General features: G+C 51.6%; 10 protein-coding genes across 10 annotated transcripts; 8 read left to right on the forward strand and 2 right to left on the reverse strand.

The window, feature by feature from the left end:
* Positions 1–764: 764 nt before the first annotated feature.
* On the forward strand, positions 765–5001 carry BJY04DRAFT_223660 (MFS transporter/GAL4/fungal specific transcription factor domain-containing protein; the record flags this gene model as incomplete). The annotated part of the gene is made up of 8 exons (XM_073717758.1): positions 765–1643; positions 1690–1936; positions 1984–2300; positions 2702–3159; positions 3210–3801; positions 3848–3936; positions 3991–4410; positions 4461–5001. 8 exons carry the CDS (start codon positions 765–767, stop codon positions 4999–5001), a joined length of 3543 nt encoding a protein of 1180 aa, XP_073565606.1.
* Positions 5002–5385: 384 nt separating this feature from the next.
* On the forward strand, positions 5386–6298 carry BJY04DRAFT_223661 (HpcH/HpaI aldolase family protein; the record flags this gene model as incomplete). The annotated part of the gene is made up of 2 exons (XM_073717759.1): positions 5386–5514; positions 5579–6298. The coding sequence occupies 2 exons, from the start codon at positions 5386–5388 to the stop codon at positions 6296–6298; spliced, it is 849 nt and encodes a 282-aa protein (XP_073565607.1).
* Positions 6299–6677: 379 nt separating this feature from the next.
* Positions 6678–8043, forward strand: BJY04DRAFT_201047 (NAD(P)-dependent alcohol dehydrogenase). Its single transcript, XM_073713025.1, has 3 exons — positions 6678–6972; positions 7027–7257; positions 7332–8043. Exons 1-3 carry the CDS (start codon positions 6695–6697, stop codon positions 7888–7890), a joined length of 1068 nt encoding a protein of 355 aa, XP_073565608.1. The 5' UTR covers positions 6678–6694; the 3' UTR covers positions 7891–8043.
* On the reverse strand, positions 8043–9171 carry BJY04DRAFT_201050 (mitochondrial 54S ribosomal protein mL61). The gene is made up of 3 exons (XM_073713026.1): positions 8944–9171; positions 8920–8921; positions 8043–8768 (listed from the first exon to the last, which is right to left on the reverse strand). The coding sequence occupies exons 1-3, from the start codon at positions 8980–8982 to the stop codon at positions 8189–8191; spliced, it is 621 nt and encodes a 206-aa protein (XP_073565609.1). The 5' UTR covers positions 8983–9171; the 3' UTR covers positions 8043–8188.
* Positions 9172–9257: 86 nt separating this feature from the next.
* Positions 9258–12980, forward strand: BJY04DRAFT_151216 (leucine--tRNA ligase CDC60). Its single transcript, XM_073708888.1, has 4 exons — positions 9258–9421; positions 9496–11996; positions 12048–12246; positions 12296–12980. Exons 1-4 carry the CDS (start codon positions 9347–9349, stop codon positions 12896–12898), a joined length of 3378 nt encoding a protein of 1125 aa, XP_073565610.1. The 5' UTR covers positions 9258–9346; the 3' UTR covers positions 12899–12980.
* Positions 12981–13254: 274 nt separating this feature from the next.
* On the forward strand, positions 13255–15633 carry BJY04DRAFT_151218 (cytochrome P450). The gene is made up of 5 exons (XM_073708889.1): positions 13255–13878; positions 13931–14016; positions 14069–14830; positions 14882–15115; positions 15170–15633. Exons 1-5 carry the CDS (start codon positions 13644–13646, stop codon positions 15359–15361), a joined length of 1509 nt encoding a protein of 502 aa, XP_073565611.1. The 5' UTR covers positions 13255–13643; the 3' UTR covers positions 15362–15633.
* A 14-nt stretch (positions 15634–15647) lies between these two features.
* Positions 15648–17343, forward strand: BJY04DRAFT_201056 (pyridoxal phosphate-dependent transferase). Its single transcript, XM_073713027.1, has 8 exons — positions 15648–15803; positions 15855–15896; positions 15953–16355; positions 16415–16620; positions 16678–16757; positions 16811–16978; positions 17029–17238; positions 17299–17343. The coding sequence occupies exons 1-8, from the start codon at positions 15678–15680 to the stop codon at positions 17324–17326; spliced, it is 1263 nt and encodes a 420-aa protein (XP_073565612.1). The 5' UTR covers positions 15648–15677; the 3' UTR covers positions 17327–17343.
* On the forward strand, positions 17344–18169 carry BJY04DRAFT_201061 (uncharacterized protein). Its single transcript, XM_073713028.1, has one exon. It carries the CDS (start codon positions 17448–17450, stop codon positions 17862–17864), a length of 417 nt encoding a protein of 138 aa, XP_073565613.1. The 5' UTR covers positions 17344–17447; the 3' UTR covers positions 17865–18169.
* Positions 18170–18272: 103 nt separating this feature from the next.
* BJY04DRAFT_211019 (uncharacterized protein) lies at positions 18273–20339 on the forward strand (the record flags this gene model as incomplete). Its single annotated transcript, XM_073714343.1, has 3 exons — positions 18273–18326; positions 18486–18756; positions 18829–20339. 3 exons carry the CDS (start codon positions 18273–18275, stop codon positions 20337–20339), a joined length of 1836 nt encoding a protein of 611 aa, XP_073565614.1.
* A 72-nt stretch (positions 20340–20411) lies between these two features.
* BJY04DRAFT_151248 (DASH complex subunit DAM1) lies at positions 20412–21290 on the reverse strand. Its single transcript, XM_073708890.1, has 3 exons — positions 20870–21290; positions 20766–20814; positions 20412–20671 (listed from the first exon to the last, which is right to left on the reverse strand). The coding sequence occupies exons 1-3, from the start codon at positions 21219–21221 to the stop codon at positions 20485–20487; spliced, it is 588 nt and encodes a 195-aa protein (XP_073565615.1). The 5' UTR covers positions 21222–21290; the 3' UTR covers positions 20412–20484.
* Positions 21291–21778: the final 488 nt, after the last annotated feature.

The raw sequence follows: 21778 nt of genomic DNA on the forward strand, positions 1-21778 counted from the left end.
ACCGTCGGCATCATACTTACAAGGGCAGGTGTTAGTGGTGAGGTCGACAGCCTCAAGCCTGAAGAGGGGTGGATTTTGAGGAACCTAACCTTGAGCAGCTTCCGGAGGTTGCTGTAGAAGCCTCTGTGGCTGTTGCGATACACTGGGGTGGCCCTGATGTATTGACAACAAAAAGTGCTATCTGCCGGATCCAGCACTCCCCAAGTCAAGAATACTTCCGCGGTTTGACTAAGTGGTTTGTAACATCGTACCCTAGGTAGTCTAGTGCTATTCCGCTAGGGCTCGAGGTGTCATTGATCCATAGTGTCATTTCCGAATGCTGGCCTGTTTGCGTTCTTCGGTTTGTGCCCTGATTAGTATCGCAAATCCTCTAGAATAAGTGACTAACTCGACTCATGACCTTAGTCAATTAAGGTGAATGATAACCATCATACGTGATACACCACCACGCACTCCTCCCTGGTCCGGCCGAAGAATGGTTCGCAGTGCTTTATCCTGGTCTGGAATTGTAACGGATCACGGCCCGTGATAGGAAATGTTGAGGAGGATTGAAGCTAAGTGATGCTACCATATGCATGAACTTGACAAGGATGATCCTCCAATAGCCACTGATAGCATGAGGCCGAGATCCGTTACCCCAGACTGCTGCAGCTTCCAGCGGGGCTGCTTAAAACGCGCCAGATGCCACTCTTCTCCGCAGTGGATCAACCCGTTGTTACTCTCTATAACCATTCCTGCCACCAAAGGACCTCCTGCTTCCTACAATGGCCGACGCAGATGTGGAATCTCCCAGGGCTGATATCGAAGAGAAAGACAAGGCCGTGGCCGATGGCCTCGCATGGACTGCAGAGGACGAGCTCGCCCTGCGCTGGAAAATCGACCTGCGTGTCTTTCCCGTCATGATCATTTTGTTTATCCTTAACTTTATTGATCGCAACAACTTCGCCAATGCACGACTCAAGGGCCTCGAAGAGGATCTCCGCCTGACGGATGTCGAGTACCAGACCTGTATATCCATCCTTCTGGTCGGATATATCGCCTTTCAGATCCCGTCGAACATGATACTCAACATCTTGCGCCGGCCTAGCTGGTATCTATGTGCTTGCGCTGCCCTCTGGGGAGCCATCTCAGCAGTGACAGCTACAGTGCAAAACGCCACCGGTGCCATTCTGTGTCGTTTCTTCCTCGGATGCGCCGAGGCGTCGCTCTTCCCTGGGAGTATTTACTTCCTCTCCCGATGGTATACAAGGCGGGAGATGCAATTGCGGGTGACGTTGCTGAATACCGGGAATCTTGTTGCACAGGCTTTTGGCGGCCTGATCGCAGCGGGTATCCTGGGGCGCATGGAAGGGACAGCTGGAATTCGTGCCTGGAGATGGTTGTTCATCCTTGAGGGCGTCATCACCATTGCTTTTGCAGTCGTTGCGGTTTTCATACTACCGGATTACCCATCCACAACATCTTGGCTGTCGGATAAAGAGAAGATGATTGCACAGCACAGGCTCAACCTTGATGTCGGCGCCGATACGGATACATCGAATGCGACACTAGGTGACTCTTTACAAGGGTTGAAGCAAGCCATGACTGATCCCAAAGTTTGGCTGCTCGGAGTGTCCTATCACTGCACCATTATGGGTCTTTGTGTACGTATCAACTCCATATTGCTCATTATAGCTAACGCCAATGCAGTTCGTCTACTTCTTTCCTACAATCACCCAGTCGTTGGGCTTCGAAACAACCACCACTCTTTTGCTTACGGCCCCTCCTTGGATTTGGTCTGTGTTCATTGCCCTCCCGAACGCCTGGCACGCAGATCGAACTGGCGAGCGGTTCTTCCATTACCTCGGACCAGCACTGGCGTGTGTGGTAGGATACGTTATCGCGATGACAACACGGTCCACCGCGCCTAGATACATATCTATGTTTCTTATGACAAGTACGTATCTGGTTCGCTACCAATGAAGCCCAACTAACGCACCGTAGCTGGCTACGCATCTGGATTCGTGATGTTGGCCTGGATCAGTAGTACGATCCCACGCCCACCAGCTAAGCGCGCAGCAGCAATTGGGATCATCAACGCGATGGGCAACATCGGAAGCATTCCTGGCTCGTATATCTTCCCTGCAAAATTCGGGCCGTACTACGTCAAGTCCTTCGGAGCAGAGCTTGCCATTTTGGCATTTGGTTGCGTCTGTGCCTTCACTTTGCGAACTTATCTACGCTATCTGAACAAGAAGTTGGAGCAGGAAGAAAGGGTGGTTGAGAGTGGGAAGGAGGAGTTGGCGGGAACTCAACGCCAGGTCGAGGGAAACAAGCCATTTCGGTACCTATATTGATTATCAAGTGTATATGAGTGAAAGTACATGTAATTCGAGGGAATTCTATACCTAATTGCCACCGATACGCAAATTGTAGTTTAGGGCACAAAAGGTGGGAGATAGTTGATGCCCGGAGATACCGTAACCAAGGCCTCCCGAGGTCGGCTCCTGCTTCCCCTCTCCGATTCTCCAACACCAAGACTCCAATTCTCTTATCTCTCTTCCTTCTGCTAAATCCCCAAACCATACAGCCGAGATGGGTGCATCGAAGAAACCGGATGGCCGCACTTGGAAGGCCTGTCTCTCCTGTCGCAGGAAGAAGGCAAGCACTAACTAGCTCCGGTTTCTCCAACTTCAACACATTACATGGCTAACGATAACAGATCAAATGTGACGGTGAAGACCCCTGTCATAACTGCCAGTCGCGAGAACAGCTATGCGAATTTCAAGACAGCAATGATAACGCGTCTGCTAGTCGACGATATGCCGCCTCCTTTGAGGAGCGCTGTCAACATATGGATAACCTATGTAAAAGGCTTGAAGGGCTCGCCCAAACCTTGACAGATTGCATCGCTACGGCCCAGAAAGATATGCGACAGGAGACTTTGACTCAGTTAACTCGCGCTGCAGAAGCGCACACTGCATCATCGCACAATGATGCGATTGTCGAGGTTCCTGATCTGAGCGTGATACCGGATAGATCACCAGCAATCAGGTCACCAGAATTTGGCCTCGGATCGTTGTCTGAGTCGTCGGGAAATGTGCGTCACGACACCCAGTCGTATCCGACTCCTGTTGACCCGGTCGGTCATATGGTAGCAGACTCGTATGGTCGTCTTCGGTAAGTTCATAATCCGGAAAGCGATGGGCTGGCTGTCTCTGACCCGATAGGTACATCGGCGGCGCAACAAATAACATGATGATTGAGGCTATTCAAAGCATTTCCCCCGGCGGTACCTCGAGGCCAGTTCCCTCCAAAGATAATGGCGACGTCAGTCTACCGTTCTTCATACAAGGCCAAGTCTGGCCAGAGATGCCCTTTTTACCACAACCCAAAGAGCTAGCACGACCGCCACAGTATGTATCCGACTTACTGGTGGGAATCTACTTCGACCAGCTGCATTACACCTTTCCCATTTTGTACAAGCCAGACTTTATGCGTCGCTACCAGCAGATGAATTCAGGCAAGCGAGATGCTCCAGTTGGTCGTGGATTCCTCTCAGTCTTCTTCGCTGTATGTGCTTGCGCCTCGAGCTTGCTGCCTCGGGCCCCAGGCTCTGCCGGCCTTCCCGGTATTGAATACTATCAAAAGGCTCTTCTACTACACTTCGCTTCTTTTGGCGAGGCCTTTATTGAGCAAGTGCAGTGCCTTGGGCTGTTGGCTCTCTGCTCCGCGGGATGGAATACACTCTCACAGAGCTGGAGGTTTGCTGGGCAAGCTGTACGAGTAGCGCAGGATCTTGGTCTTCACGTTTCGAGTCTGGTAAGTTGATTGAGCCGGATACAGCCCAGTTTCTAAGACAGCACAGCGGGGAGCATCAGGAAACCACAATTCTGCAGCGTATATAGAAGCTCAAGTCGCTCGATGTACTTGGTGGAGTGTTTTCACTCTCGACTGGTAACCGCGCACCTTGCTCCTATGTTCAGAACCAGTACCTCTAACGTGAAACAGTCTGATGTCTATATGCCTTGGCCGGCCGATGGCAGCCGACGAGGCTGATAGCTGCTGCGACCTTCCATTCAACGTCAGCAATGAAGACCTCGAGCAATTTGGCCTGCCAGAGGATCCTCATTCTCACACAATCCCTTCACCTATGACAGGCTTTCTAGCATTCACGCGTCTTTGTAGAATTGCTGCCCGAGTTCATCGTTTCTACTCCTCCAACCGTATTCGGTCCCGCGAAACACTGGCAGACAACTGGGCCAGCTTCCTCCCCACACTCGATGTGTTTGTTCGCGAACTAGACGACTGGTTACAGGAGCTACCGAACGATATCCGCTTCTCTGCGAACTCCACCCAGAGCGGTCCGAACCTTACCATGTGCGTTATCGTATTCATGCTGCATTCAGGGACAATCATGAACCTCTACCGGTATTTTACTTCAATTGCAATGATAATAAGCAAACACTGACAGTATGTAGACCAATTGCCGCTAACCAGCACAACCCACCAAGCCCAACCCTCTTGTCTCACCTCTCCTCTCCTCTCAATGACCCCTCAACAGAATGCATAAATGCCGCCCGAAGCTGTATTCATGCGGCCGAACTCATACGCGAACGTGTCCCACCGTCCCACCACCTCGCCTTCTGTGTGCAGTACCTCACAATATCCGGAATTCTGCTCCTGAGTATGACAGATGAGACCAAGGACTCGGAGCACGATCTGCTCCCGCACGTGCAAAGTGCAAGGAGGTTTTTAGGCGATCTGGAAGCGATCTGGCCGGGTGCCAGTCGAAGTCGAGAGATTCTGGATCGGTTGTTGCAGAACCCCGGTACGGTGAGAGCGAAGGGAAGGGTACCAACTCATGAGGATGGCAATGACCTTGGTGAAGAAGATGTAGAGAGCATGGCGTATAACCATGGCTCAACATGGTTTCCATCGTTGCCAGTGTTGGATGGGCTGCTCTGGGAGCACTTTCCGGATCCTTCGGAGGTATTCTTGAACCTGAATAATTTCGGATAGAGCCTCGCTGCTCATTGTACTTATAACTCCCTATCGTGTCTCCGTGTTAGCTTTTGAGCTGCTTCAGTGTATGTATCTCATCTTCTGGTAAGGTTTTCAACATTGCAGACCATGCTCCCTCCAAGCCCTAAGCATGGGATAGCCAGCGAGGAGGAGCGAAACTACAAGTCATGAACGAAAATAGGCAGATAGCAGCAGGCCCGCAACCTCATAAAGGCTAGAAACAAGCACAACCCGCGCAGGGTGCTCCAAATTGCGAGCAACCAACAAATCTCCAATAAAACAATCGGCCCCGGAAGAGCTCCGGCCGACCAAGTATATAGGTACTATAGGTACCCATCCTTTACACCAACCCCTCATCCCCCACCATCACAATCTGCAGAAATGCCATCTCAAACCCGCCTCCAAACATCCCTCGAGCGCGCCGCAGCGCGCCAGGCCCCCTCCGTCGGCCAATGGCTCGAATTTCCCGGTTATCAGCTCGCCAGGACAGTCGCGGAGCTCGGCGAAGACGTATGTAGCTACGCACATTCCACCCAACGCAATCGCACAATTAATTTATGTACTATCTATCCAGTGGGTCCTGATTGACTGCGAGCACGGCGCCATAACCGATAACGAAATGCACCTCCAAATCGCCGCAATCGCCGCCGCGGGCATCTCACCGATCGTGCGCATCCCAGGCTCGGAACCCTGGATGATGAAACGCGCGCTGGACGCCGGCGCGCACGGAATCATGGTCCCCATGTGCGAGACAAAAGAGCAGGCCGAGGCGATCGTCCGCGGGTGCAAATACCCTCCGCTTGGGAATCGAGGCGCGGGCGCGATGTTTGCTCATTCATCGTTTGGGCAGAGTCCGCGGGAGTACCTGCTGAACGCGAACTCGAATATCGTGGTTATTGTGCAGATTGAGTCGCGCACGGCAGTGGAGAACTGTGAGGCGATTGCGGGGGTGGAGGGGGTTGATATGCTGTTTATTGGGCCGAATGATCTGGCGAGCTCGATGGGGTATGTTGCTTTTGACCATGCGGGGATTGAGGAGGTGCAGGGGGCTATTGGGAGGGTGCTGAGGGCTGCGAAGGGGAGTGGGAAGTATGCGGGGCATTTTGCGCTCGGGGCGGAGGAGGCGCGCAGGAGGTGGGTGCAGGGGTTTGATTTTGTCAATTGTGGTGCGGATATTGTTGCTGTTACGGCCTGGATGGGGAGGGAGATGGGGAGGTTGAGGGAGCTGATTGAGCAGGGGGAGGAGACTGGGGGAGGCAAGACGGTAACGGTTGCGTCCAATGGGTATAGGTAACTAAATAGAGCTTGATGAGAATCCATTAAGAGCTGAATCTCGCACTTTATGCGTTTTCAAATCATTTTCAAATCATGCTCCAATCCAAGTATGGCTGTACAAGAAAAGGTGCTCAGATAGCATACAACCACAGCACAGCATTATTGCATCATCGCAGCAACTGTATTCAAAAGAAGTATAGAGGCGGGATCATGTTTGCATGCTTTGATCTACACTTTTCTCGCATTTCACATTCGAGTCCAACTTGCAGTAGTAGCCTATGAGGGGTACATAGCCCTATCTCACGGCGGCCCGAGACCCGATGCGTCCCAAGTTATATTACCCCATCCATCTATACGACTCCAAAACACTCTCCACCTCCAATACTTACAGCCTTCGAACTATCTCCAAATTATAATGGCCCGCTCCAACCGCTCTGTCGTCTGGGTCGCAGCCCGCACCCTCGAAATCCAGGAACGCCCCATTGACCCCCCAGGCGCAAACGATGTCCTCGTGCAAGTAATCTCCACAGGGATCTGCGGCTCCGACGCGCACAACTGGACGAGCTCCTCAGTATCACGCCATTTAGTTCTCGGTCACGAATCAGCAGGCATCATTGTCGAGGTTGGCTCTGATGTGAAAGATCGTCATGTCGGGCAAAGGGTTGCTGTTGAGCCGGGGTTTGCTTGCCTCAAGTAAGTATCTCTAACCAACTATGACCGGTGATGTGGGTCTAAAGAGGAGTGAAGATGCGAATTCTGTCTTCGCGGGAACCCGAATACTTGTGCGAACCTCAAATACTGTGGCATGGATCCGACAGACGGCACGCTGCGCCAGTACTTCACCTGCGGCGCACACATGGCGATTCCGATCCCCGATGAGATATCATGGGAAGAAGCGGGTGCTATTCAGCCTCTTGCAATAGCAGTGCAACTAGCCAGACGCGCGAATCTGACGGCGAGCAAGACTCTAGCAATATTGTAAGTGGCCTCTCCCCTCAGTCTGCTCATGGCAAGTGCTGCCAACGACATGAGGCTGATAAGAAGCGATACAGCGGCTGCGGTCCCCTCGGCCTCCTCGTAATTGCAATCGCAAAGGCCTACGGCGTGCGCAAAATCGTCGTCTTTGACGTCGAGCAATCCCGTCTAGACTTTGCCCTCTCCTACGGCGCAGACATCGGCATCCTCTCCCCCAACATCTCCAAATCTTCTGACCCCCTGGCCTCAGCGCAAGACTTCACAAACAACGTCTTGAAATCCAACTCCCTTAACCCCGCAGGTATTGACATCTCGATCGAAGCGAGCGGTGCTGAGTCCTGCGCGCAAATGGCGCTCACAATCCTCAAGCCCGGCGGGACATGCATCCAGGCTGGTTTGGGGAAGCCATTGACTGCTGTTCCCCTGTTTTTATTAACCGCGAGGGAGCTGAATATTCGGGGAACGGTGAGGTTCACGCCTGGGTGCTATGAGGAGGCAATTGACCTCGTTAGTCGGAAAAAGGTGGATTTGAAGAGTTTGGTGACGGGGGTGTATCCGCTGACGAAGGCGAATGAGGCATTTTTGGCGCAGGGTGAGAGGAAGGGCATTAAGATCATCATTATGAATCAGGAGTGAAGAGTGCTGTTGGGAGCTAGTAGATTTGTTAAACTGCAGCACATCTGGATGGGTTATTGAGTGGCTTGCGTGCAGACGAGCCCTAGTACGTTGGAGTTGGCCGACGAGGCTGGTAATGGATGGACGCTGGATTGAATAAACTGGGAGTCTGGCTGTACTCCGGAGTCATCGGACATGTCTTCATGAACCTCAAGAGAGGGCTGCAGCTTCAAAGCGTTTTTGTCCAAACTAGCAGAAGATCCTATAATTACATGAAACAGAAAGAAATGCTATGCTACAATACCGATATGAGACCGCGTTATGCTGATGCCCTCAACTTCTCAACCTCACCTCTGGCCGCCGCCAACATAGCCTCGTGGTCCTTCTTCGCCTGTGTAAGTGCCGCAATCCGTGCCCTGTCCTCTCTCGACTTAACCCGCCACTCTGAAAATTGCGCAATTTGTGCTTGCTCCTCCTCGGTCGCCTCTATTTCCTTCGCTCCGGTGACCGACTTCAACTTCCTCCAGATATCCGTGTAAGCCAGGTGCCTGAGGTCCACCACCGCTGTCTTCTCCTCTGCAGAAGGTTCCGGGGCCTGCAAGTCCTGGGTCGTCTCACCAGCCGACTGGGAACTTTTGCTGAGATTTTCGGCGAAGTATACTGTCAGAAGGGGCGGAGCTTCATTGTCTTGCGTCTGCTTCACCGTCATCGGGATGCCGGGGTTGTGGTACTTCAATCGAGGGAGACAATTGCGCCAGAAATGTCGCGCGCCTTGGTGGCCTTTGTAGATTTGCTGGGCGTATGTGAGGTGAAGGCGGGTGATGGCTGGGAATTCTGGAGTTGCGGTGGTCTTGGAGGGGAGAATTGCGGCACCGGTTCCGACACGGACGTTGACAATCTGTTATAACTTGTGGTTAGCGGTGGTTTGATGATTGAGAGAATGGCGCGTCGGCTAGTCTGTCGCAATGGGGGCGACCAAAGGCCCTGAAGCTGAATAAGAGAGGTTCAGGCAGTATTACCCTCTGTAAAACATGTTAGAGATAATTTAAGCTCGAAGACGGATCAAGGACATACTTGTTGCAACTTTCGCAACCGCTTGACTAGGTTGGGCATGGCGATGAGCGTGGCAGCAAATATGCAGCAAAGCCAGGCGTATAGAGTGGCAGAGAGTATTCCAGAGGAAGGGCGTGTGAGTTGATAAGAGAAACCCCGTACTGACGCACTCCAACAGTCGACTCGCTCGTCGCCGATTTTTGGACTGTCAACGAAAAGAAACCTCCGGCCGGTATACTGACACGTGACACTGGAGCGGTTGCTCTATAGATAGAAAGCGGTGAGTGACTCCGCGTCCCACGTTATCTTTTTCAGTCAGGCCAGCCCCGCGGTCTCGAAAGTCATTCCCTGACTCATTTCTCCTCATACCTCGCCCTTGGGCTTTTTCTATACAGTTTGCAAAGAAGCAGACTTACAGAGAGCCATGGCAGCCGCTGCTGCTTCCGCAGCTGCGCTCGATCCGGGTAACAGCTCCAAGAATACCCTCAAGCTCGAAAATGTTCAACCCCTCTCTGAATCATCGATTCCAGTCAATATGGACTATTTGAGCTAATTTTTGTTTGATGTTCGCAGACCGAGAAACGCGATGCTCTTGTAGCTATCGAGAAGAAGTACCAGGCGCAATGGAAGGAAAACAAGGTTTTCGAGGTCGATGCTCCCACCCTGTCCGAGGTGCCCGCCGGTAGCATCTCCGCCGATGAGCTCCGCGAGAAATATCCCAAGTTCTTTGGAACTATGGCCTACCCGTACATGAACGGCACCCTGCACGCCGGTCACAGTTTCACCGCTAGTAAGGTCGAGTTCATGGCCGCCACTGCCCGCATGGAGGGAAAGAGGGCGCTCTTCCCTCTCGGCTTCCACTGCACCGGTATGCCTATCAAGGCTTGTGCTGATAAGCTCGCCGACGAGGTGAAGAAGTTTGGACAAAACTTTGAAGGATACAAGGATGAGGATGAGGAGACCGCCGCTGTTGCCGCTCCCACCCAGGAGGTCAAGGCTGAGCAACAGGAGAAGTTCTCTGGAAAGAAGAGCAAGGCCGCGGCTAAGACGGTTAAGATGAAGTACCAGTTCCAAATCATGTTGGCTATTGGTATTCCCATTGAGGAGATCCACAAGTTCGCGGATGCTCTGTACTGGCTTCAGCACTTCCCTCCTCTTGCTATCCGTGACCTTGATAGTCTGGGTGCTGGTATCGATTGGCGCCGACAGATGGTCACTACGGACGCGAACCCCTACTACGATGCGTTTGTGCGCTGGCAGATGAACCGTCTGTATGAGCTCGGCAAGATTCAATATGGTAACCGATACACCATTTACTCTCCCAAGGATGGTCAACCATGCATGGACCACGACCGAACTGAGGGCGAGGGCATTGGTCCCCAGGAATACACAGCCATGAAGCTGAAGGTCAAGGAGTGGGCGCCTCAAATTGCTGAGCTTGTTAAGGGCAAGATTGAGGATGATGCCAACGTTTATTTCATCCCTGCTACCCTTCGCCCGGAGACCATGTACGGTCAGAACTGCTGCTTCCTCGGCCCGAAGATCGAGTATGGTATCTTTAAGGTCAAGGAGAAGGAGTACTACATCTGCACCAAGAGGGGTGCCTGGAATATGGCATTCCAGGGTACCTTCTTCGATAGCGAGCACTTCCCCAAGACCCAGGACCAGCTGCCTACTGTTCTGACTGCTCCTGGATCCGCTTTCGTTGGTACCCTTATCAACGCCCCTCTGTCTTTCCACAAAGATGGTGTGCGCATCCTACCCATGGAGGGTGTTTCAGCCACCAAGGGCACTGGTGTCGTCACTTGCGTGCCCTCGGACAGCCCTGACGACTACGCCACTCTGCTCGATCTTGCGAAGAAGTCCGAATACTATGGTATCCAGAAGGAGTGGGCTGAATTGGAGATCTTCCCCCTTATTGATACGCCCACGTATGGTAACCTCACCGCACCAGCTCTGGTGAAGCAGCTCAAAATCAACTCCCCTAAGGATGTCAATCAACTCGCCCAGGCGAAGGAGCTTGCCTACGGTGAAGCCTTTTACAAGGGAACTATGGTCGTTGGAGAGTTCAAGGGTGAGCCTGTGAGCTCTGCCAAAGACAAGATCCGCAAAGCCCTCTATGACAGTGGGGATGCTTTCGCCTTCGCCGACCCTATGGGCAAGGTCGTATCTCGAAGTGGCGATGACTGTGTTGTTGCCTACCTTGGACAGTGGTTCCTGAACTACGGAGAGAACGATGCGGAGTGGCAACAGGAGACCCTGAATCACGTCGTGAACACCCTCAACACATACGCAAACGAAACAAGGAACGGCTTCGAGAAGAACCTCGACTGGCTCAACCGCTGGGCGTGCGCTCGAACTTACGGTCTTGGCTCAAAGCTTCCATGGGACAAGCAATTCCTCGTTGAGAGTTTGAGTGACAGTACGATCTATATGGCCTACTACACTATCGCACACCTTCTGCACGGCGACCGCTACGGTCAGACAAAAGGCACCTTGAACATTGAACCAGAGCAGATGATCGACGAAGTCTGGGATTACGTGTTCTGTCGGCGCGAGATCAGCGACGAGCTCATTAGCAAGAGCGGGCTCGGCAAAGAAGCCCTGCAATCCCTGCGGAGAGAATTCGAATACTGGTACCCGTTGGATGTCAGAGTGTCCGGAAAGGATCTTATCCAAAACCATCTGACTTTCTTCCTCTACATCCACATCGCTCTTTTCCCTCGGCAATACTGGCCTCGCGGTGTTCGTGCGAACGGACACTTACTTTTGAATGGTGACAAGATGAGCAAGAGCACTGGAAACTTCCTTACACTGAAAGACGCTGTTGACAAGTTTGGTGCTGATGCTACTCGAATTGCTTTTGCTGATGCCGGTGATGGCATTGAAGACGCTAACTTTGAAGAGACTGTAGCCAACAGCAACATCTTGCGTCTCTATACTCTCAAGGAGTGGATTGAGGAGGTTGTCAAGGACGAGAACCTGCGCACTGGACCCGCCGACCACTTCTGGGATAAGGTCTTCGACAACGAGCTCAACTCTCTGGCTCGTGAAGCTAAGAAGAACTATCAAGAGTAAGATTATCACCACACGCTCTAGGTTATCTCCCGCTAACTCTGGCTCAGCACCAACTTCAAGCTCGCTCTCAAGTCCAGCTTGTACGATTTAACTGGTGCCCGTGATGCCTACCGTGAGGCAGCTACATCCGCCGGCGTTGGAATGCACCGCGACATCGTTTTGCGCTACATCGAGCTACAGGCGCTTTTGATGTCCCCTATTGCTCCTCACTGGTCTGAGTACATCTGGCTTGAGATCCTTAACAAGGTTCGTTCGGTGCGCCCACGAGTCTCATTTCGCAACTAACCTTGTCCAGCCTGATACTATCCACCGTGCCTTGTTCCCTGAGGTCCCCGAACCATCGACGGAGCTCACGGCGGCCACTAATTACGTCCGCCAAACCGCCTCCAGCATTCTGTCCGCGGAAGCCACCTTCGTTAAGAAGCTCTCCAAGGGCAAGGCCTCGACATTCGACCCCCGCAAGCCTAAGAAGATTACCATATTCGCTGCCAAGAAGTTCCCTTCATGGCAAGAGAAGTACATCGATCTGGTCCGTGAAGCCTTCGACGCCATCAGCCTGTCTATTGATGACAAGGGCCTGAATGCCAAGGTTGGCAAGCTCGGAGAGATGAAGAAGGCCATGCCTTTCGTCCAGGGTTTGAAGAAGCGTCTTATCACGAGCAAGGAATCCCCCGAAATTGTTTTCGACCGCAAGCTGCCATTCAACGAATTTGATGTCCTCAAGGAGTTCACCATCAACTTGAAGAAGACAACAGGCGCTAAGGAGATCGAGGTCATTGCCGTCGATGAAGGCGGCAAGACCGGAGAGGTCGTGGGCTCAGGCGAGAAGAAAGAAGGCCTCCAGGCTGAAAACGCAGTCCCTGGCCAACCTACATTTAGCTTTGTCAACGTCGAATAGGTAAGAGATAAATCTAGACGAGAGATTTAACGATCAAAAATGAATTATGCGTACGTACTATATGAGATTGAGATGGACGTATTTACTCTCTCCGTTCATCATATTTACCCTCCAGATTTCCCCTGAAAAAGCTGTCCCTGGTAGCAATCCGACATACCGAAACAAGCCAAATCCACTATTCATATGGGTTCTCAACTGCCTTGTAAACTGATCGCACAAGTGACAATGTCCATTGTCCATCCATTTCGTTATAAGCTAACTCGAAGGGGAATCGCGTGCCGTTCCAGCGCCCAGCACCGGCCCAGCAACGGCGTGTCATATCGAACTTCTCCCCACATCTTCACACTCCACGTTCTACCTATTCTTGAAGATAGAACTCTTTGGGAGAGGACTTAATGCTACGCACTGTTATATAATGAATTGTCACTGGTCAATTGTCTTTGGCCCTTTCTTTATCAAGAACAACCAGATCTTGAAAGACTGACTCAAGAGAAACCGCGAAATCTCCACGGCAGCCCCCAACAAATCACTCCGATCCTTCTACTGCAGCTAACGACCCGGCTGTCCTTAGGCTGAAAATTAGACTTCGTATCACCGGCTGGGCAGGAATCCGAGTTGAACCGGCTGATTGCCCCATATTCTGCGGTAGTCAAATAGCGAATAATGCTGCTCTTCACGCCCTTCCCCTGTCTCCCATTCTGCAGGGTAACAGGGTTGCTTGCAATTGCAGATAGCATCCAACAGCATGGAGACAAACGGCTTCTCTACTCTCGACTTACTGAGCCCTCTGGTGGATGTTAGACTCTGGCCCTTAATTTTTGCTGCCATCGTTATTGTCGGCGCAGCGAAGCGAAAATATCTTACCCCTATTAGAGATATTCCGGGACCGTTTTTGGCCTCATTCTCCAGTCTATGGCAGGTCTATCAATTGTGGAGGGGACATACTGAGGAGGAGGTCATTAAGCTTCACAAGAAGCATGGTATGTCTACTTCACTCTTCCGCCTGGGCAGCTGATGACTTCGACTATGTAGGCCATTTTGTTCGCATCCGTGACAATGAGGTCAGTGTATCTCACCCAGACGCAGTGAAGCAGTTGCTGCACGCCAACATCGCCAAGGTATGTGCTCCAAGTCCTGTAATGAGCTCGGTCTTACGGGCAATACCTACAGGGACCCTGGTATTCGATCTTTAGTCTGCCCGATTACCACTATGTCAATCAAATGTCGGAGCTAGACCCTCGCCGACATATTGAGAAAAACCGCAATGTCGCGTCAGGGTATGCGCTGTCTCATATCATCAAATCTGAATCCTACGTCGATGACATACTTCGGCGGTTGGAAGAACAGCTTGACGAACTCGGCAAGAGTGGAAGCCCCGTGGAGTTCGATCGATGGTTCAATTACTTTGCCTTTGATACTTTGGGCGAGGTTACCTTTTCCAAGACATTCGGCTTCGTGGATACTGGTACTGATATTCGAAGCGCTATTGCGAACACGCGCGCTCTAGCACTATATATCGCCGTTATGGGCCATTATGTGTGGCTTCACAATCTGACCTTGGGCAACCCTTTACTTAGCCATATTGGAATCCAGCCCTCTTCTCACGTCTTTGATACATGTCTGGAGGCGATCGATGCACGCAAGCAGAACCCGGAGTCCCGCAATGACATGATGGCGCGCTGGCTCAATCAGCGGGCCAAGTTCCCAGATAAGATGGCAGAGAATGAGATTTTTGCAGCTGCCGTGGCAAATATTGGTGCTGGAGCGGACACTGTTAGCGCTACCTCGCAGGGCCTGTTTTACTTCCTGATTCGACACCCTAAGCACCTACAGCGAGTTCGCGACGAAATTGACGCGGCACAGGCTCGAGGGGAATTGTCTGACCTGGTGCAGTACGTAGAGGCACAGAAACTGCCTTACTTGCAAGCTTGCGTACGTTCAAAACCGCTGCAGGACTATTCACTAAGTACTGACCAGCCTCAGATTAAAGAAACCTACCGTGTTCATGCCGCGGTGGCATTGGGCCTTCCGCGTGTCGTTCCCCAAGGAGGCATGACGATTGCCGGACGATTCTTCCCAGAAGGTGTCGTCCTTAGCGTCAACGCCTGGGTCATCCATCGCAATCCAGAGATCTTTGGAGAGGATTGCGACTCGTTCAACCCAGAGCGGTGGCTCGACAAGGAACGCGTCTCGAGGATGGAGCCGTTCTTGATTCACGTAAGTGCATAATGCCTGATAGCAAGTGGATTTGCGATGTTGACATTTTTCCAGTGGGGTGCTGGCTACAATCAATGTCCTGGCCGCAATCTAGCACACTTTGAGATCTCCAAACTCGGTGCAACCTTGCTACGGGATTACGACATCGAGCAAATTGACCCGGAACAGAACTGGACGTGGGAGAACCACTTTACTTGCGTCCCGTATGCTTGGCCATGTCGGATCAAGAGGCGCACTCGGGCGTAAGCAAGCCGATTGCTGTTCCAGAACACGGCCGAGAAGCCCTTTCTCGTATTGCGGTATCAAGCCATCTTGAACAACATCTTGTAATCGCAACTGAATACGAAGAGACTCTGATTGCACTCGACTTATGAGTCACTTTTGTAGACATCTACGATGTACGGTGTAGCTCCGGTGGGGGGCGCCGCGGGGACCTTCTGGCAGGGTTCTGGTATCTCGCCATTTACACTTCCCCCGCATTGCACATATATTACAAAGCCTCCAGCTCTTAATCTCTTTTCACTTCCATCAACCAGTCCTGAAATAGCTCGCACTTATCATCATGCTGTCCTCGCGCGGTAAAAAGTCTGCAGGCACCTTTGACATTCCTTGGAAATATATGCCCGCCCCGACCTATCATAAGGAAAAGGCCCTTGGCGGACTCATCTCATTCGCATTAGCTGAACATGTAAGTCCCCAAGCACATATCCATGATTCGGGGGTGTAACCATCAGTGCAGGGGCCAGCACGAGATGATATAGCCGACTACATAAACAACAATGTCAAAAACCCTACCCCGCCCCATCTACAGACCTAGTCAATTAATCCCCTCCCCAGGTTAAATTCACCACCAACTCCGTTTGCTATGGCTCCATGTCAACAGATAAACACCGGCTCCCTGCTGCCGCCGCAGCACACATCAATAAATACTTCAGCCCCTTGCAGCAAGTTACACCGGAGAATATCGTCAGAGCAAGCGGCTGCTCGGCGGCCGGGAACATGCTCTCTTATGCCCTTACTGAACCCGGCGATGGAGTACTAGTTAGCCGGCCCGTTTATGGGCGATTCGAGCTAGACTATGGTCTCCAGGGTGATGCAGAGGTCGTGTACGCCGATACCGAAACATATGAGGCTTTTACGCCTGATAGCATTGCGAAGTATGAGGAGGCGTTGAAGGAGTCTGAGGCTCGGGGTGTGAAGATTAGGGCTTTGTTACTTGTGAATCCGCATAATCCTGTTGGTGAGATATGCTTCTTACCCCTTAATTTACAGAATGGGGGCAAGATCTGACAATAGCAGGACGATGTTATCCAAAAGAAACTCTCATTCAGATCCTGAAGTTCTGCAACAAGCACCAGATTCATCTTGTCAGCGATGAAATTTATGCGCTCTGCGTTTTCGACTCTGGAGATCCGGATGCCCATCCATTTGTCTCTGTCCTTTCTCTCGCTACGCCTGAACTAATTGATCAGGATCTGGTGCATGTTTTGTATGGATTCAGCAAAGTGAGCCAATCCTCAAAGCAAGACTCCTGAGATCAACAAAACACTGACAATGGCAAGGACTTCGCCTCCGGTGGTCTCCATCTCGGCTTCGTGGTAACGCACAATACTGAGCTTCGCCGGGCCCTTTTAGCACTATCGTATGTCCAGTTGACCCCGTATTCCTCGGCAGTACTAACCAGGGCCTTTTCAGGAGATTCCACTACCCCTCCTCGGCGGTCGACACAATAGGAATAGCTATCCTAGAAGACGAAGAGTTTATCACAAAGTACACGGAGAAATCACGAGCAGATCTCGCCTTTTCTTACCGTATAGCTACCTCGATCCTTGATCAAGAGGGTATCAAATATATCAGAGGAGTGCAAGTGGACTGTATCCACATCTCTGTACAAGTGGGCTAACAAAGTATAGGAATGCGGGATTCTTCCTTTATATTGACCTCTCTCCATACCTTCCAACAAACGAATCATTGGGATCTAGAGAGCGTGAGTATGCCATCGCTAAGAAACTCCTCGATAACGGGCTTTTCTTGCACCCTGGGGAGGAACATTGCAAGGATGCAGGCTGGTTTAGGCTGGTATACTCTCATTCTGAGGACGTCCTGAGGGAGGGATTACGTAGGTATGTTTGCTCAAATCACATATAAACGCACACCAAGACTGACACTTACGGTTTACACAGGCTGCTCAAAACCATTAAACAACAATGACCAAAAAAAGAATAGAACGGTCGGCGTCAGTCAACATAAATTGAGATCTAACTATCGGCGACAAGAGATAAATCCACCCTTAAACCAAATAATCAACAAAGCCATCAGAGTCATATGCATCATGAAAAGAGCCCCTCAAGGATTCGAAAGGAAATGTCCAGATTCCAGAATAGAAAACAAATGGCCCAGCCTAGGACCTCCTCCACTGTCCAGCATCCTCAACTCCCTTTCCAACATTCTTCAAGCCGTCTTCGAGACCGGATCCCAGGTTTCCGAGAGCATCTCCAGCAGGCTTTCCGGAGCTTCCTGTAGCACTAGAAACGGTATCACCCAAGCCGCGGGTTGCGGCACCAGTAACACCACCCACAGTGCCCACGACTCCGCCGACAGTGTTTCCGAGGGTGGACGTAACGAACTTAGCGGCACCGGTGACGCCTTGGTCTTGCGAGGAGGAGGTGTTGGTGTTAAGAGGCATTGTGGTGGTTTGTTTGTGGTAGTAAGTAAATGTTTTTTAAAGGTAAGAAGTAGGTCGAGGTAGAGTAGGTCTTTTATGGAGTAGACTTTGGTGTTTTCTTGTTAGAATAGATAATCAAAGAGAGAGAAGACTCGTCAGACAACAGTGTTGAACCGATCTATATACTTCATCTCACACTCGCCTCTGACGTCACCGGCGAGGTCATACCCCGGGTTTCATCATTTCGGAGATCTGCCAGCCTCATTCCATAGCCAGACGATATGACATTTGAGTCTTGACGCGTCAAGCAGGGTCAAAAATCATATTAGCAGACCAATTATAGGCATGAAGTCATTTCCGATCGACCACGCCACATGGCTCATGGACTAGGTATGTAATTCTAGACGGTTAGCGCGGCGGACCAAAAGTGCACTCCGGCTGAATTTCCGCGGCGATATTTTTCTGTATACTTCTCTTCGAGCCTTGATCATCATGTCGTCGGCTCTAAGGCGTGCTGTATTACCAAGGGCTTTGATACGGAATTCGGTATCATCACGGCTACATCGGCTGTCCTTGCGATATGACAATGCGCCCATTCGATGTTTGCGAACGGCTTTTCCCAGTCTAGAACCCAAAGCCCAATTATCAATACCGCAAATTCGAGGCCTTACAACAGCCTCAGCTCCTCCTGAGATTGCAATCCAGTCCGAACCAGATGCCCCAACCGAAGATTTAACCGAATCTTCAACTCCGGAACCTGCCCAGCCTACCATACCTATATGTTGTCCAGGATGCGGCGCATATTCGCAAACCGTCGAACCGAATGAAGCGGGCTACTACGGCAAGACCCGAAAACAGACACGGAAGCAACTCACCTCCGCGCAGCATGAAGTATCCTCGGAAGAACCAGCGAGGGAGGAAGCGGTCGCAGTTATTAAGCAAGTGCTCGAGGAGACTGATACGCCAAAGCCTCGCCGTGAGATCTCCTCCTACCCATTGAGCCATTCGTCTCGAGCGTTTCGCTAACAAAGTATTTCTTTGATTTCAGGTGCAGCAATTGCAAATGCAACAGAAAAGGTCGGAAAGTATCTCGGGAAATCGCAAATACCCATCCAGTACTGCGATCGATGCCACGACCTCCTCCACCACAACAAAGCCGTCTCCGCAATCTCCCCCTCAATATCCTCAATCCGTGCCTACCTCGACGAAACACCATACAAGCATAATCGGATCTACCACATAATCGACGCAGCCGATTTCCCAATGTCCCTGGTCGATGGCATTTACGAGGAATTAGCCATTCAAGAACAACGCTCGCGGAACCGACGGTCCGGGACGGAGAAGTATAAACATGGGAAGAAGTTACCGACTATTTCGTTTGTGGTCACCAGATCGGATCTGCTTGCGCCGACGAAGGAGCTTGTGGACTCGAAGATGGATTATGTGCGGTCAGTACTGCGTGAGAAGTTGAATGTTTCTGGGGAGGAGTTCCGCCTGGGGAATGTGCATATGATTAGTGCTCAGCGGGGTTGGTGGACGAAGCAGGTGAAAGAGGAGATGCGTGAGCATGGCGGGGGTCTTTGGATTGTTGGGAAGGCCAATGTTGGGAAGAGTAGCTTTGTCGAGGCTTGTCTGCCGAAGGATTCGAGGAATCTGGAGAAGATTGCGGAGCTTGTCCGACGGCGGGATGAAGAAGGTACCTCGTCTGGATCTAGTATTGCGGAGCAGTCCTCTCTGGATCCTGATAGCCTTCTACCACCGGCTCCTAGAGAGGATCTCTACCCTGTCCTTCCGGTTGTGTCTTCGCTCCCCGGTACTACGGTTTCGCCGATTCGGATCCCATTTGGCCGCGGTCAAGGCGAAGTCATTGATCTCCCCGGTCTTGATCGCGGCGATCTAGCCGACTACGTGGTGGAAAAGCACAAGCGCGATCTTATAATGACCAAGCGAGTCAAGCCCGAACGATATACTATTAAGCCTGGACAGTCCTTGCTGATCGGAGGCGGCCTTGTCCGCATCACACCAGTGAGCTCTAGCACTATTCTTATGGCTGCGTGCTTTATTCCGATTGAAGCCCATTTGACAAGAACAGAGAAAGCGATTGAAATGCAGGCTCAAACACGCTCATATCCCGGAGCAAACATCATGCAGGAAGGGACAGCGGAAAAGATATCTTCTGCAGGAGTCTTTGATCTAGAATGGGATGTGACGCAATCAAACCTCCCAAGATCTGTCGCAAAGGCTATGCAGGATCACGGTGTTAAACCACCCCCCTTGCCATACAAAGTGATGTCCGCTGATATCGTCATTGAGGGATGCGGTTGGATTGAGCTGACCGCTCAAATTCGCTCAAAGGCGTTTGATGAGAACGGTGAAGCAGCGGATCTCTTCCCGCAGGTGGAGGTGTTCACACCGAATGGGAAGCACACAGCCTCGAGGAAGCCCATCGAGTGCTGGGGGTTCACAGCGAAGAAGAGGGTTTCTGATCAGCGTGCGCGAGGGCCTCGTGGTCGCCAGAATGTCGGACAGTTGAGGCGGGTAGAGCGATCCAGACAATGAAGCAAGTCTGGTTTATCGGCTCTTTTCATGCCACCCTTGTACAATACTAGTATATAGCATAGCGAACGGTGTTTTGGATCATAGAGATAGGACATATCGTAGTCTGTTTGGGCGTCCCTCTCTCAAATAGTGATGCGAATTCACCTTATCGCGTACTCTTTCCTCGAGGGAGGGCGCTAGGGCGGCCTCGACTCGAACCCCTTGTGGCATAGCGACTAGTTGTCGACCCGCGCGTACTTGTTCCTCTACCGGTTCCACGAGATGTGGTCTTAGAGGCGGGTTTAGAGGAAGCTGTGCTGGGGGGGTTCTCGACGAAGGTGGTGTCCGTAGTCCTGGGTGTTTAGTGCGTTAGCGACGGTGAAGATACGTATACTTGATATATCTCGCTTCTCCAGGGACAAAGTAAGACAGAACATTGATACTCACATAAATGTCATGTCACCCTCACTAGGCTTTGTCAAATCTGGTTCCACCTCTGCACTGAGTTAGACACACTACACAGTCCCGGGCAATATTCGGAGAGTCCATACCTTTCTCCGTCGCTCCCTCCTTCGCCCTTCGAAATGACTCAGCAATTGGCGCCTCCGGAAAGTCAACACAAAACGCATTCATATTCAACCCGTAGATAAAGCTCGCAAAGCTCTCGCTGAACCGTGTCAAGCTTTCATGCATGAGCTGCAAGTGCATGAAGTTCGCCTCCAGATCTGCCATTGAGTCGGCGAGCTCTGCGAACTGCGGCTCGAGGGCATTGTAGCCCGCACTGCCGTGTCCGACGCTGTATTCATGGCCACGAACGGAGGACCGAGAGCTCGGTCGTAGAGGGGTAGTGGGCCGTGAGGAGGGTCGAGGGCGCGACGACGACCGGGGGGCTGAGTGGTCCATGATGTCTGTGACCCTGAGTGACAGTATGACGATGTAGGGTCCGTGGAGGTGTGAGGGGTCCGAGGTTGCTATGAAAACAGAAGAGGATGCGAGAGGGTTGCGGTGTTCGGAACATATACGCGATTTGGTAAGTGGACATCAGCATATCTGCGCTAGTCCTAATCTAGGGTGAATGTAGATTCGGGCGTCTGGCAGAAAGATCTTGGCAGCCAGCAGCAGCACTATATTTCGGGAAGCGGTCGGAGTATACTCTTCGGAGGGAGCTCTGTTCTAGAAGCCATATCCCAGATTACAATAAGAAACTCGAAAACGAGAATACTAATAATAAGCTGGTACCTGACACTAAGGCTAAAAATTGAAGTGATAGTTCCCTAGTTGACGGGAGAAATGCCGTGAACCTTGAACCACGCGTCCGTGAGAGTGTGTCTGTCTAATTTAAGGGCAAGGGGGCTAAACTCGGTTAGGAACCGCCCGTTTCTTAGTAGTCCTTGGATTCCGCCGGCTTCCTGAATCGCCTCGCTTCCCCCGCATAGACTCGACCACCTTAGTTTGGAGAC

Source organism: Aspergillus karnatakaensis (genome assembly GCF_047715665.1).
Source record: "Aspergillus karnatakaensis strain CBS 102800 unplaced genomic scaffold BJY04scaffold_76, whole genome shotgun sequence".
NCBI lineage: Eukaryota > Fungi > Ascomycota > Eurotiomycetes > Eurotiales > Aspergillaceae > Aspergillus > Aspergillus karnatakaensis.

Coding starts and splice junctions, on each gene's coding strand:
- BJY04DRAFT_151218 (XM_073708889.1), top strand. CDS start 13,644: ATGGAGACAAACGGCTTCTCTACTCTCGACTTACTGAGCCCTCTGGTG. Junction 13,879..13,930: donor TAAGCTTCACAAGAAGCATG/GTATGTCTACTT, acceptor TCGACTATGTAG/GCCATTTTGTTCGCATCCGT. Junction 14,831..14,881: donor TGCCTTACTTGCAAGCTTGC/GTACGTTCAAAA, acceptor GACCAGCCTCAG/ATTAAAGAAACCTACCGTGT.
- BJY04DRAFT_201061 (XM_073713028.1), top strand. CDS start 17,448: ATGAAAAGAGCCCCTCAAGGATTCGAAAGGAAATGTCCAGATTCCAGA.
- BJY04DRAFT_201050 (XM_073713026.1), bottom strand. CDS start 8,982: ATGCCCAACCTAGTCAAGCGGTTGCGAAAGTTGCAACAA.
- BJY04DRAFT_151248 (XM_073708890.1), bottom strand. CDS start 21,221: ATGGACCACTCAGCCCCCCGGTCGTCGTCGCGCCCTCGACCCTCCTCA. Junction 20,815..20,869: donor GGAGGGAGCGACGGAGAAAG/GTATGGACTCTC, acceptor AACTCAGTGCAG/AGGTGGAACCAGATTTGACA. Junction 20,672..20,765: donor GAGGGTGACATGACATTTAT/GTGAGTATCAAT, acceptor CTAAACACCCAG/GACTACGGACACCACCTTCG.
- BJY04DRAFT_201047 (XM_073713025.1), top strand. CDS start 6,695: ATGGCCCGCTCCAACCGCTCTGTCGTCTGGGTCGCAGCCCGCACCCTC. Junction 6,973..7,026: donor CCGGGGTTTGCTTGCCTCAA/GTAAGTATCTCT, acceptor AGAGGAGTGAAG/ATGCGAATTCTGTCTTCGCG. Junction 7,258..7,331: donor AGCAAGACTCTAGCAATATT/GTAAGTGGCCTC, acceptor GAAGCGATACAG/CGGCTGCGGTCCCCTCGGCC.
- BJY04DRAFT_151216 (XM_073708888.1), top strand. CDS start 9,347: ATGGCAGCCGCTGCTGCTTCCGCAGCTGCGCTCGATCCGGGTAACAGC. Junction 9,422..9,495: donor ATACCCTCAAGCTCGAAAAT/GTTCAACCCCTC, acceptor TGATGTTCGCAG/ACCGAGAAACGCGATGCTCT. Junction 12,247..12,295: donor GGCTTGAGATCCTTAACAAG/GTTCGTTCGGTG, acceptor AACCTTGTCCAG/CCTGATACTATCCACCGTGC.
- BJY04DRAFT_201056 (XM_073713027.1), top strand. CDS start 15,678: ATGCTGTCCTCGCGCGGTAAAAAGTCTGCAGGCACCTTTGACATTCCT. Junction 15,804..15,854: donor CATTCGCATTAGCTGAACAT/GTAAGTCCCCAA, acceptor CCATCAGTGCAG/GGGCCAGCACGAGATGATAT. Junction 16,621..16,677: donor TTTTGTATGGATTCAGCAAA/GTGAGCCAATCC, acceptor GACAATGGCAAG/GACTTCGCCTCCGGTGGTCT.